This window comes from Nannospalax galili, unplaced genomic scaffold, assembly GCF_000622305.1.
Source record: "Nannospalax galili isolate Female #2095 unplaced genomic scaffold, S.galili_v1.0 scaffold1234, whole genome shotgun sequence".
Lineage (NCBI taxonomy): Eukaryota > Metazoa > Chordata > Mammalia > Rodentia > Spalacidae > Nannospalax > Nannospalax galili.
Window position 1 is genome coordinate 2,558,288 of NW_008334665.1, and position 12,905 is coordinate 2,571,192.

The 12,905-nt window shown below is 45.6% G+C and overlaps 1 protein-coding gene across 1 annotated transcript in view; it reads left to right on the forward strand.

Moving 5' to 3' along the window:
• The window catches only part of LOC103731132 (CUB and sushi domain-containing protein 1-like), a gene marked incomplete at its 3' end in the record, with an annotated part of 1,440,296 nt that overhangs the window by 1,402,525 nt on the left and 24,866 nt on the right, over nt 1–12,905 (forward strand). Inside the window, exons 18-19 of the mRNA XM_017797230.1 lie at nt 3,808–3,996; nt 12,316–12,432. Coding sequence (XP_017652719.1) covers nt 3,808–3,996; nt 12,316–12,432 — 306 coding nt within the window. The remainder of the gene's footprint in view (nt 1–3,807; nt 3,997–12,315; nt 12,433–12,905) is intronic.

The following is a 12,905-nucleotide window of genomic DNA, read 5'->3' on the forward strand; positions in this document are numbered from 1 at the left end:
TGTGGAGATTGGTTCTATTGCTGACCTGCCATTCAGTAAATTACAGTGCATGGTGAACAGGCTTCAAAGTAAAGTAACACTAAAAACAAACTTTAAACGTCATATTATCATTGTCCAAAACAATCTCACTGGACTGGTAGTATAGGCTGTGATCCCAGCATTTGGGAAAGAGAGGCAAGAGGATCAGACATTCAAGGCCATCCTGAGCTACACAGTAAGTTCAAGGCAGTCTGGGTTGTAAAAATACCAAACAGCAATGACAAATACACACACATACACACACACACACACACACACACACACACACGCACACACACACACATACACCCGGGGGGGGTAACATGTGTACACATGAATAAAATAAAAATAAAACTTAAAATATAATAAGATTTGAGAGTTGGGAAATGTCATACTCCACCCCCGTCTCATGCTCTCTGATCTTTATTCTTTGAAGAATTATATATGTGCAATTATTCAAACCTGGGAAGTTCACAAGTGCTGCTGTCCCTTCCCCCATGCCACCTCCTTCTTGCAGAACCATTTGGCCTGTAGATACATAGGATGTAAAACAGTGGAAGAAACTTTTTCAGACACTCACAAGCACTAACCCAAGTGCTCCTTTCCTCTGCCCCTTGGTGTTCCAAAGGCTGCATTTGGAACATTGTTACCTTTTTAAAACTTATTTTTATTTACTTTTATTGTATGTGTATGAGTGTTTTACCTGCATGTGTGTAAGTGTACCTGTGTCATGCAATGCTTGCAAAGGCCAGAAGAGGGCATTGGATCTCCTGGAACTGGAGTTATGGACAGTTGTTAGCCACCGTGTGGGTGCTGGGAATCAAACCCAGGTCCTCTGAAAGAGCAGCCAGTGCTCTTACCACTGAGTCCTTTCTCCAGCCCCTGGAACATATTTTCTTAAAGCAGTATTAGAAATGGATTTCTTCTGGTCATCTAACTGAAACTCAAGAGACTGTTCTTATTCTTGACAGAAAATCAAAACAGTGACAGAAAAGTGTGCTCAGGAGTTTCTAGATCACTTCTCACCCTCACTGAACTCCAGGCACAGCATCAGTGTCAGTGAGCAGGTGACCCTTCCTTAGAGCCTTCTCTACGGCGGTGTGGAGGTATCACCAGCACAGAGTTCTCATTTACTCATGAGGTCAGCAAGGCTTAACTTACGTAAGGGTAGAGGAAGGAAATTGTCACCAAATGGCACATCTGTAGCAGGGATTCGTGTATGATGCCTGAAGTTCTGATGCTGGGTCACCTAGAGCCTGGCCTCCTGTTTCAGTGTACACTGGAGGTGGCTCTATGCCACAGAAGAGCAGAAAGTGCCACAGAAGAGCAGAAATGCCCTGCTGCAGCCCAAGTCCCAGTGATCTGTTTACATGGTAAACAGCCAGGTGTTCATACTGTGCACTGTAGGGATCCTTCTGGAAGGCACCAGGCATGGCTTCTGTGTTTCTCTAGGTTGAAGCTGTGCTGGAAACCATGTTCTCGGATACAATGCCACACTCCACCTAGGGTGTTCATCTCTGGTCATTTATCACCATTATCTGTGTGAGGAGAATGGAGGCAAAGCACAGGAGCCAGAGAGACAGGGTGCAGCGTTTTCATAAGAAAAGAAACAAGGGCCAGTCTAGGGCTTTTACAGTGGGACAACCAGGCTGTGTGGGGCCTGAAGGTTGGTCACCTGCAGGGCGTTCAGACAAGCAGATGCTCTGGAGCAAGCTCAGATGCTCCAGCTGCTGTGGGGGAGGCAGAGACTCAAGTGCTCTCAGTAACCCTAGGCTCTTTCCCTGGACCATCCTGACCTGTAGGCAGCTGAAGCAGCAGTTTGTCTCCACCACAACTATAACCCAGCTACGCCCCAGCATGCCTTGCGTCCCTCAGCCCAGTTCTGGACAAGGGACAGACGGAGCCCGTAAGGACACTGGCCTGCAGCTACTAACTGACCCGAGTCGGCCCTCCTCTCCCCTCGCCTCCCTTCCCTCTCCCCCTGCCCCTCACCCTCCCTCCCTCCTTCCTTCCCTTCCACTGCTCTCTCTTTTTTCTCACATTCATATTCATGACGCATGTTAACCTAGCCACACACCCTGAACACACAGTGAGCACACAGTGCAGATGCTCTGTCTTCAATGTCAAAGACATGCTGGTGAAAAGTTCCTCAGCCTCCAGGTTCCTGAGAAAACCAAACCCAAGTCAATTCCATGCCTTCAAGTGGTTTGTGCAAACTAAACCATGCCGTTCCCACAGCACCGCCTTGGACAACAGTTGGGCTCGGGAATCTGATGAAGAACTCTTGGAAGCAATGTACAAAAGCTCAATAGAAATATTTTGAAAACTGTTGGAGGAAAATCAATCTACTTTTTGTCGATTTTCTTTCTCCCTCTTATTGATTAGCCTCTGAAAAGGGACTGACAGCTCAGAATGAGATTTACCCCATGCTCATGATGCTCAGCGCACAGCCCTATGAAATGCAGATTCTCCACCTCTGTCAGTTCTGAAACCTCTGCAAGTTCAGGGTTCTCAGTCTGCCCAGGCTTGTTAATGTGTTCATTTATTAAGTCCATTATTCTCCAAGCGTGAGGGTGCCCCGTTCATACCAATGGCTGGGAAAAGACACAGGGTGGACCTGGCATATGTTCAAAGTCAGAGCTGGGCATGCTTCAGCAGAGCACACGCCCAGCCTCAGAGTTTCTCCTGGTGGTAGTGTCTACAAGGGCGTGATTGGTGGAACAGCCACCTGCGCACCTGAACTGCACCTCCAGATGCACATTTGTGGGTTTCACTAAGTTGATCCATCCCCAGAAACCCGCGTGGACAACCAGGATGGTCCTGATGCTCAGAAACGTCCATCAAGACATCAAGAATTACTTAAAGGTCACCCTGCATTTTATGAGGCACGTGTTTGACTTCAGGTGGGCAAACCTATCTTCAAGTCTCCTCACTCAAATTCCAGAAAAACCTAAATGGTGATCAGAATTGTCACCCAGGAGATCATTGTTGGGGACATGACTGTCAGAATGTTGGAAATATTTTAGGACTTTGAGTGATAGCTCAGATCACAGCTCAAGGCCTGAGGTTACTGGGGGAGGAATCAGAGAGTCTTCAAACCTCTGAGCAGGTAAACGTTATAAGGACATTTGCTTCTGTCAGTCTCTCATTCAGCTATTCTATAAAGAAGTAGAAATCAGGAATGAGAGCTTCTCGAGGAGGGACCTAATTCCCGCTATACAGTACTTTATTTCCCTCATCGCTCAGCTCTGGCTGCAGATAAACTGTGTAGATTTATGCAATGCAGTTTTTGAAGATCAACTCTTGCTTGGTTTAAACTGCATTCTACGTGTGTGTGTCTGGGTGTATGTGTGCAGGTGTATGAATGTTACGACGTGATGGCCAAGCCCTAACTGGAACATAAAATATGGAAAGAGAGGAGAAGGGTTAGTGACTCAGAATGAGCGAAAACAGAATGCTCCTGTAACAGTTCATTGATTTTCTAGGGAGCAAAAGTAAAACTCCAGGAGGCCAATGAATTATTCAAGGTTTTACTATTCAAACACCACCTGCAGAAGAGCGTATGAAAATGTCTTTAATTTGAAAAACAGGGTCAAATATTTGGAGACATAGTGCTTTTCACATTAATGGACTGTTGGATATTCAACATGATATTCAATAATGGAGTGTTCACTTGGATAATTTCCCAGGTCTGATCATATCAGGGGATAGTTTATAGTTTTATAATACAGCATTTTTTTCAATTAGCCACAAAGGCCCTCCAGTCATGCGTTTCCTCTGCACACACAGGTGTGACTCTCGAATCCGACTCTTGCCTGGACCCAGGCATCCCTGTGAATGGTCATCGGCACGGTAGTAACTTTGGTGTCAGGTCCACAGTGACCTTCAGCTGTGACCCTGGGTACACGCTAAGTGATGATGAGCCCCTGATCTGTGAGAGGAGTCACCAGTGGAACCACGCCCTGCCCAGCTGTGACGGTAGGTGGGCTGCAGACAGGCACAGCTGGGATGGGGAGCACATGCACAGACATGGGCTGTGGTGCTTGAAGTTTGGCCTGATACAAGGTGACCAGTGTGACTGACCTTTGAGAAGTGTATTCCTTAAATATAGCACACCCAAAACTCGCTCACCAAAGGCTCTCTACTAACTGGAATGACTGTTTAGAAATATGGAAAACTGTGGCCTGCCTTTTAGCATTGCTCCCACACTGTGTATATTCCTTTAGACAGCTTTCATGGCCAAAGGTCAGAGGGACAGTGTGGTCTCTTTCCATGTCTCAGATGGCCAGCTCTAAATCTCACCCGACCCAGGTAACCCGGGTCCAAGCATGAAGCTTCCTCAAACTCACAAAACTTGTTCCCATCCTTCTGGCCCTGGAAATGCTTCTGGAACATTCTTGCTGGGCCTGTAGGAAGTAAGCAGCGGGTCCCTGCCCTGTCATCCACATCCCCCGACACAGAACTGCTCGTGGAAATACAGAACCTGGTAGTCCTCTGGGTCCCTTGTATCACCACATGGTTGTTCAGCTGCGTTCTGAAAGCTGGGCAAACACGTTACTTGTGATAATTTGGTAAACACTTTTGGCTTTTAGGCTTTAACTATGAATATGGCTGTGCTGTACAGTTGTTTCTTTAGATGCATGTAGAGGTATGGAAATTGGATGTGCAAATGAGTTATATATGCATATATTATCCATTTAAACACTAGGCATTTCTTCTAAAATGTTATATGTATAATAAACACCTTGATTTCCTCAAAATAATGCTGCAGATAACAGGTTTCATGGAACAGTATGTTTGCAGTACTGCAGACATGGAGAGTCTCTGACCTTGTCAGCAGAGCACTCGCACAGGCAGTGCTGGGTACTTGCACTTAGGTAGACAGCTCACGGAAGATGAAGGCTAGCCTAGGCAAGTACATGGAATCGGAAAGGGAATTCTGGGCTCTGGGCAGAAACAGGGGAGGCCAGTTCTGCTCCTGGGGGGCCACCTGGTCGGAAGGCACAGAGGACAAGTGACGTGAATGGGCTGCACGGCCGGGAAGCACATGGGGCTCCCGCTTCCTTCAGTCCCCTCCATAAAGACCGCACTAGCCTGGGCCCTGGCAGAAGGCTGAGACACGATCCATTGCTGCACATGGTGATTCCAGTGTCATCTCCAAATATCAGTCCATTTGACATGAAATGCACCCTAAGTCATGTGCTTTGGGCCGTTCAACCCCTCTGACATTGCAACAGGAGATGGCCATTGACAGAGGTCACCCTCAAGAACCACACGGCCAAGTATGAAAACAACTTCTTGCCGTGTTTTAAGTGAATTTGTAGTTCTGCATTAGAGTGGGTTCAGTGTCATCTTTGGGTGCACGTGGCCCACAAGTTGGACAGTACATCAAATGTGGTGATCAAATCAGCAATCTAAACCATGAGTTCTCAGTTCATACCTCTTGGAATGACTGCTTTCAAAAGCCAAGAGATGAGTGCCAGTAAAGACTCGGAGAAGAGGGGCCCTGTAACTGAGGAAGGGGTTACACCCATACGGCCTCTGTGGGCCGTGACGCATGTCATTCATTTCAGCTTGTTTTGTTTTGAGACAAGATCTCACCACGTAGCCTTGGCTAGCCCTAATTCTGTGATCCTCCTGCCTCAGCCTCCCAGAACTGGGCCCAGTTGTTTAGTTGCAGACTCTCCATTGCCTCCATGAGCCTTGAAACGCTGAGGCCTGTGACCATGTGGCGTCTCTGGCTGCGTTGCTCACCACCGAGCAGTCACCCCTGGTCTAGGCCCTTGACTCGGTGGTAGAATGATGCTTGCATTGCCTCACTGTGACCCTTTTGAGTTCAGTTTTGATACCGAGGTGAAGTCTTCTTAGCAAACAGCAACACTGTGTGTTCCTATGCATTATGTTTCCAAGAATCCACCAGTCAACACTGGTAACCTGATGCTCCTGTCTTTTTACTATCTCAGGAGGATGAGTTCCCATTTCTGCCCAACAGGTAATCTAGAAAATAGAATTATCCATTCATGTTCTGGCCTCTTCTTACCCCACGTGAGATAGGTGGGCAGGGCTAAGGAGTCCCCAAATGCTTCATCTGGGTAGCCTTAACCACAGCACATCTTTACAGTATTTCTTTGGAGAACAGGACTGCAGTATAAGTAAGCAAACGAAACAGGCCAAACACATACAGCATCCATTTCCTTCTGTGCATGGTCATATCGTGTACCTGGATCACAGCCATCCTCCACCCTCTGTGAACTGTGATCCTTTCCCAGGATTCTGCCATGGCTCCAGGTGACCAAAATCACTGCCCTTTCATCCAACATGCAGCCCTATAGAATTTAACTTTAAAATTTATCACCCAGTCTTTAGATAGATAGGTAGATAGATAGATGATAGATAGATGATAGATAGATAATTGGGGTCTTATATAAAAGTATATATATTTAAAACACATGTAGTTTTCATATTATATATAGATATATACATATAGATATGTTATACATATAGGACATGCATTTTGAATTTTGATGTTAGGTTTATAGTGAGGATGGGTCAAGGAAAAACAAACTCAAAGGAAAAACAACAGTAGAGTTGAGACGCAGTGAGGAGTGGGGCTTTCCAGAGTACGCAGCATGCAAGGGGGCGTCGTAGGCATCAGGGATAACTGATAACAGGAGTTGATGCCCCAGGCCAATGGGTGGACAGGAAGTGACTTAGAGAGAGGAAGCAGAACTAGAGTCCTGCAGAGTGGCTGCATGCTTTGCAAGTGGCCAAGATGCTACAGAGAGACCACTTGGGCTTGGCATGTTCTAGAGAAATTAAAACACTTGTTAAACTTGGACATTTCGACTTTTGTCTTAAAATTCACATTTATGTAAATTTGAAATCAGATCCATCTAAGGGAATTCTGAAGCTATTGCTATTCTGCACTGGAATGTCTTTCAAAGAATAAAGAGTTTATGGTAAAAGCCTATTAATAAATCTTGAAATTTCAGGGGAGTTCAAGAGTTTGGCAGAGTTTCATTTAGCCATGCTTCACTGCACTGAGCTCTAAGAATGCCTTTGCCCTTTCTAATCTCACACAATCTCTTAAATCTCACAGGTGTTTATTGCAGTAAACCACAGATCCATAGGAAAGGTGAACCTTTAAAAATTCATAGTTCTCAGCAAGGAAACATAAATTAGAATTAATTATAATATTTTATATCATCCTGAAAAATATGAACCATGTCAGTATCTCTCACATCTCTAAGTGCAGCTTTGGTTTGTTTTAAAATCCTGAACCTTAGCACACTCTGGTTTTGAAGAAATAAATTGAGCAATGAAATAAATTGTCTTTCTTTTATTTGGTAAAAGGAAGGTGCGAGAACCACTTTGGAAATACTGTTGTTAAGTGTGTTTGAGAACTATCTGTTCTTTCCAGAAGTATCCATTGTGAAACCATTGTGTTTGTAGCGATGCATTTAAAAGGTTATAATCCAACAGCCTAAGGAGAAGAAAGATAAAGTTTGAAATCACATAATGAGATAAGCAAACAAAGAAAAAGTGGCTGGGGATAAGGAAACGAAAAAACAATAAATAGAACTGACTACTTGCATTCCTGAGAGGGCTGGGACGTCTTCAAGGTCCGTCTTCCACAAGACAGCTGACTCAGGAGAAATCATTTGACTCAAGGCAAGGAGAGATCAGGAGGATTTGCCCGGTGAAAACTCATCGTTGAGGGCAGAGATGAGAAAGAAAATTCAGAGTATTTGATGCCAGTCTTGGGGCCTGATCAGACATTCAGAGCACAAAACTCAAGGGCCCAGAGCCAGTATACTTGACCTTTGAGAATGGGACCAAAGGTGGGCGGGGCTAAGTCCCCAAATGCCACATCTGGGTAGCCCTTAACCACAGCATGTCTTTCCAGTATTTCTTTGGAGAACAGGACTCCTGTATAATTAAGTAAAGAATTCAGTCAGCAGCTTCTGCCAGCCACACTGTAAGGAGAGGAACTGAAACACAACTCCCCCTATTGGAGCTCCGCCTATAATGTGAGGACCCAAAATGGGAGAGAATTAATGGGAGGAAAGAGAGAAATCTGACACAAGACCGTGCATTTTCACATGGAACTGGTTCAGAGAAGAAAGGACTAGAGGACCTAGAGACCAACTACATTAGAAGGACTGGGCTGCAGGAGGGCAGGCCTGCAGGGCCGGGAGCCGAGGCTCGGGGAGGAGCACTGACCTAGCTGCCATGCGGTCCTGGATCCCTTCCATAGCACCAGGAACAATGGAAAGTTGAACTGGGGAATAGGGGGAAGCGTCACATGACATGGAAGTACACAGCAGAACTAAGTCACGAGGACATGCTTAGTGAGCAGGCAGTGGGAAAAAGTTCCAGAAAACGGTTGCTGTTGGAAAGGGGAGTTCATGGTCTTGGATTTTCAACTGCTGTGGGCACTGTGGGGTGCTATCTTCCAGGGAGAGAGCAAAATCTAGCTGCCTATTCCTCCCTTCCTAGAGACCTTCTCTCTCATGGCAGATGGCCATGGTATGAGATAGAGTCCCCATACACCATCCCCATCCTCAACGCTTACCTTTCTCAATCAAGATAGACACTTAGCTGTGAACTTGCTAAATCCCGTGTCTTGGGTCTGGCAGTGGTAACTGAGTCTACAACTGTTGATGTACTGGATGACTCTGGTTGGGATCCGGAAAGTGGTGGAGGTAGAAGGTGGTAGAAAGAGCAGCCGCAGCACCCAAGGGAGGTCTGTGGGCTCCTGGGAAGGCAGGCGGAGCCCAGCGACACTCCGAACAGGCCAAAGAAACAGCTTCAGGCCGAATACCGCAGGGCACCCCGTGGAGAGTGTCAGGCCTGACTGTGCACCCTGTCACCCTGTCCTCACTCACATACCCACCCACCTTCCGAAGCACAGACATCACGTGCCTTCTCTGCCCTCTCAGGAGGCCTCCAAGGCTGAACACCTAGATCCCTTGGGGAGGTGAAAGCAACGTGACATTCTAACTGGCAGAATAATTCTCGCTTGTCACCTGCATTTTTTAGTAACTTATTTGCTTTCCCACTAGAATGCCATCTTGGGAACCTCTAAGTATTTGTTGTATGTGCCCGAGAGCTTAAGGAGGCACAGGGGAGGGGGCAATGTCTTCAGTGGGCAATTTGGAATGGAGGCTGAGATCTGAACTAAACCTGGTGAGTAGAGGGCTGTGTCCTGGTGCGGAGCATACCCTCAGCTCAGCAGGAAAGCTCTCCTCCTGTGTCCCTCCCTATCCTGTGTCCCTCCCTATCCTGTGTCCCTCCCTATCCTGTCCTACTTCCTGCACATTTCAGTCCTCTGTCTCAAAAGCTCTTAGATAAAACGTCTTTGGGTCCTGGATGGTAACCAGAATAGAAATCTCAAACTCACGAATTACAGCCTTAAAGAAAACAAAAGTCAAGTTTTACTGGATCTTTTATAACTACCATGAGGAAACAGGTTCACATAATTCAGATCCCATACAGCTCAATTGGTGGATCTGCTGAGCCCATGCCAACTGTGAACAGTCAAGGCTCCTATGGACCCTGGCCTGTAAGTCAGGTTTTCCTCCTGTCCCTTCCTCTCCCCTCTTCAAGTTTAGATGAGAATATCAGTTCACCTCTCTGTATATCAAATTCCATTTCCTTAAACACATGGGCTTGGTGCACAGAGAAAAGTTTATTCAGAATGTTCATAATGGGAGTGTCAGGGCACTACAGCTGTAGCCATGGGGTCCTGGTAAACATCACAATAAACCTGCACATTTCCTCCCTTGGAAACCTAAAGGAAGTGCCGTCTATGCTTAGCAGACTCTGCCTTCTGAAGGAGGAGGCGTCACTGCGTGGTGGAGAACACCTCCCCGGCTCTGACAGTTCTGCCCCACAATAGACTCACACCCCACAGATTCGTATTCTCTAGACTTTGGCCATCTGTGTCTTTCTGTGCTCATGAACCTCTGTTGTGTGAGGGAGCATCATTGATGAGCGATCCTTAGGAGTCTCTCTACCCCTCATCCTACTATGTTCCGTGAGTCTTAGATATAGAGGTTCCATTATAGATGTGTCACCTAGGATTGAGGATTTCAGACACATTCTGTGTGTGACCGGTTGTGGAACTCTATAATAGTCACCATCTGTTGCAAGAGAAGCTTCTTTGATGAGAAATGACTGGCATACTTGTCTGCAAATATGATGGTATTTAGTACATAGTAAGAAATTAATTTATCTAGGGATGTGACAACCTTGGGATTTCTCTAAGATCTGTGACCTTTCCAGCCATGTGTATTTGGGTAGGCTTACAGTACCACACTTGAGTGGGCTTTAAATCCAACTGTGTTGCTGCTGATTACCCCCAAGACAAAAGTGCCACTCCTGACACAATATAGATTCCTGTGCCCATCATTGTGGTTATTAGGCCAACAAACTGGGGTTGGACCATTGATTGATGTCATGAACATAATTTATGACACTCACACCAGTGAGAATTTATTCCAGAAACGAACCTTGGAATCATAGTGAATTTCATACAGTTTGATAGAGGAAGTCTACAGTTTGATAGAAGTCTATACGCAAACATGCACAGAACTCAACTTCCCCCAGAAACCACATAGATCTCTGGGAGAACATGCTGGTAAGCCATGTCTGCTTGTGAGAACAGTGATGACCTTCACATGTGCGTCACCCTTGTGCCCCCACACAGGAAGTCCAGAGGACTATTTCCATTTAAATATAAGAGCATGTGGAAGCATGCACACACATGCACACACATGCACACACATGCCCATGTACATAGAGGTAGGAATTTATTATGGAACTTGTTTAATGGAGGCATGAAGACCAAGAAATCCCATTTACAGTTTAGTAATTTTGAGCACCTGTCTAAGATGAACTTTATCACTTGGCCCAGTTTCAACGTAAAACAATGTTGAAGTTCGAGGGCAGTGGTTTCACGAAGGTCACTGAGCTCGCAGGTAGTAAGGGAAACTTTTGAATTCCCCCTTCTACCATCAGAGCAGAACTCCCCGAACTCTCATACTGTAAGAAGTAATGAGATTTGTTTCTGCCTGACTGATTTTTTTGCTATTACATCACCGCCCCCAAGACAAGTAACAGACTTTCATCCTTTTATAGCCAAATGTTCTTTTAGTATGTCAAGACACCATGTTTTATGTTTTTATTTTTAATTTTTATTAACTCATCTGACAAAAAATATTTTGGTCGTTTCTGTATCTTGGCTAATTGTGACTACTCCTAACATAACTGTGGGACTGTGTGTTCCTGTCTGGTATAGTGATTGCCTTTCCTCTGACACATACCCAGCACTGATGGCTGCATCCCGCGGCTTTTCCCGTGGTGTCTTCATGGTGTTCTCCATGTGAGTTGAACTAGTTGACAGTCCCAAACACTGTGTCCTGGTTTCATTTCTGTTTCTATGATAAAATGCTTTACAGATAGCAGCTTACAGGAGAAAAGGGTTTATTTCAGCTCACAGTTCAATCCATCACAGCAGGGATGTCACTCACACTGTCAGGAGCAGAGAGAAATGGAGACATGTCTGTGCCTGCCGTCCAGCTCACCTCCTCTCCTCACATAGCACAGGGTCTTCCCACCTCAGTTGACCCAGTTAAGAGAATCCTGCACAGACCTGCCCGCAGGCCAAGCTAATCTAGGCAGTTCCTGATGGAGACACTTCCAAGGTGATTCTAGTTTGTGTCAAGTTGTCAATGAAAACCGACCATCGCGCAGAGTATATTAGAGTCCTTTCTGGCACCTCATCTTTGCCAGCTTTGGAAACCAACATGGGTGCTCTCACAGAAGTACCCAGTGAAGCAGTGGGTACCAGAGCTGCCAGGAGGCACCGGGTGGGAGGAAGAGCTGCCGATGTTCGGCTCTGAAGTGGGATACTGTGGCTGTCAGTAATTCGTTGACAGTTTAAAAACAGTCAGCAGAAGGGCACCCAGTGAAGCAGTGGGTACCAGAGCTGCCAGGAGGCACCAGGTGGGAGGAAGAGCTGCCGATGTTCGGCTCTGAAGTGGGTTACTGTGGCTGTCAGTAATTCGTTGACAGTTTAAAAACAGTCAGCAGAAGGGATTTTGAATGTTCTCAGAACAGTGAAGTGATAGATGTGTGAGGTGAAGGGACATCCATGAACCACGGCATAACGGCAACAAAATAATGTCTCGGCTTTGAATTTATCATGTATGGTTCCTTTGCAAATTTAATGTATTTTAGAAGCATTTTATACAGTTATCATTGTAGAATGTTCATGTTTTATGCTGTTTTCAGCCCTGTGTGGAGGCTACATCCATGGGAAGAGTGGAACTGTCCTTTCTCCAGGGTTCCCAGACTTTTACCCCAACTCTCTGAACTGTACGTGGACGATTGAAGTCTCTCATGGCAAGGGTAAGCAAGGGCTCGGTTCACACGACAACACACGAGGGGATATGACCAGAGAAAAATGCAGCAGAGAGGAAAGAAAGATGAATTACTGCTCAAGTCCTTTGCAGACTTTTAATTTTTATTTTTAATAATATTGAAAGAAAATGGTCTTTGTATCATTGGAAATTCATGCAAAAATCAACAGTTTTGATTTGTTCTTTCTCAGATAACTTGGCTGAATGCACGTAGAACTAAACTTGAAAATTAGATGTGGTGATAAGGAAGGGGCATTCAATCAAGCACAATGTGAATATTGATGAAATGTAAGAAGACAGGAAAATTGTCCAAACATCTACAAATCTGAGACACGTTTATGCTTGTGTTCTAAGCTTACTTGCTATTATCCTTGTAATCGTCCCTGATCTTCATGCAACCCAGTGTTTACAACACAGATCTCCTCACACCACTGAGAAGTGCAGAGAAGGGAACCAGCAGGA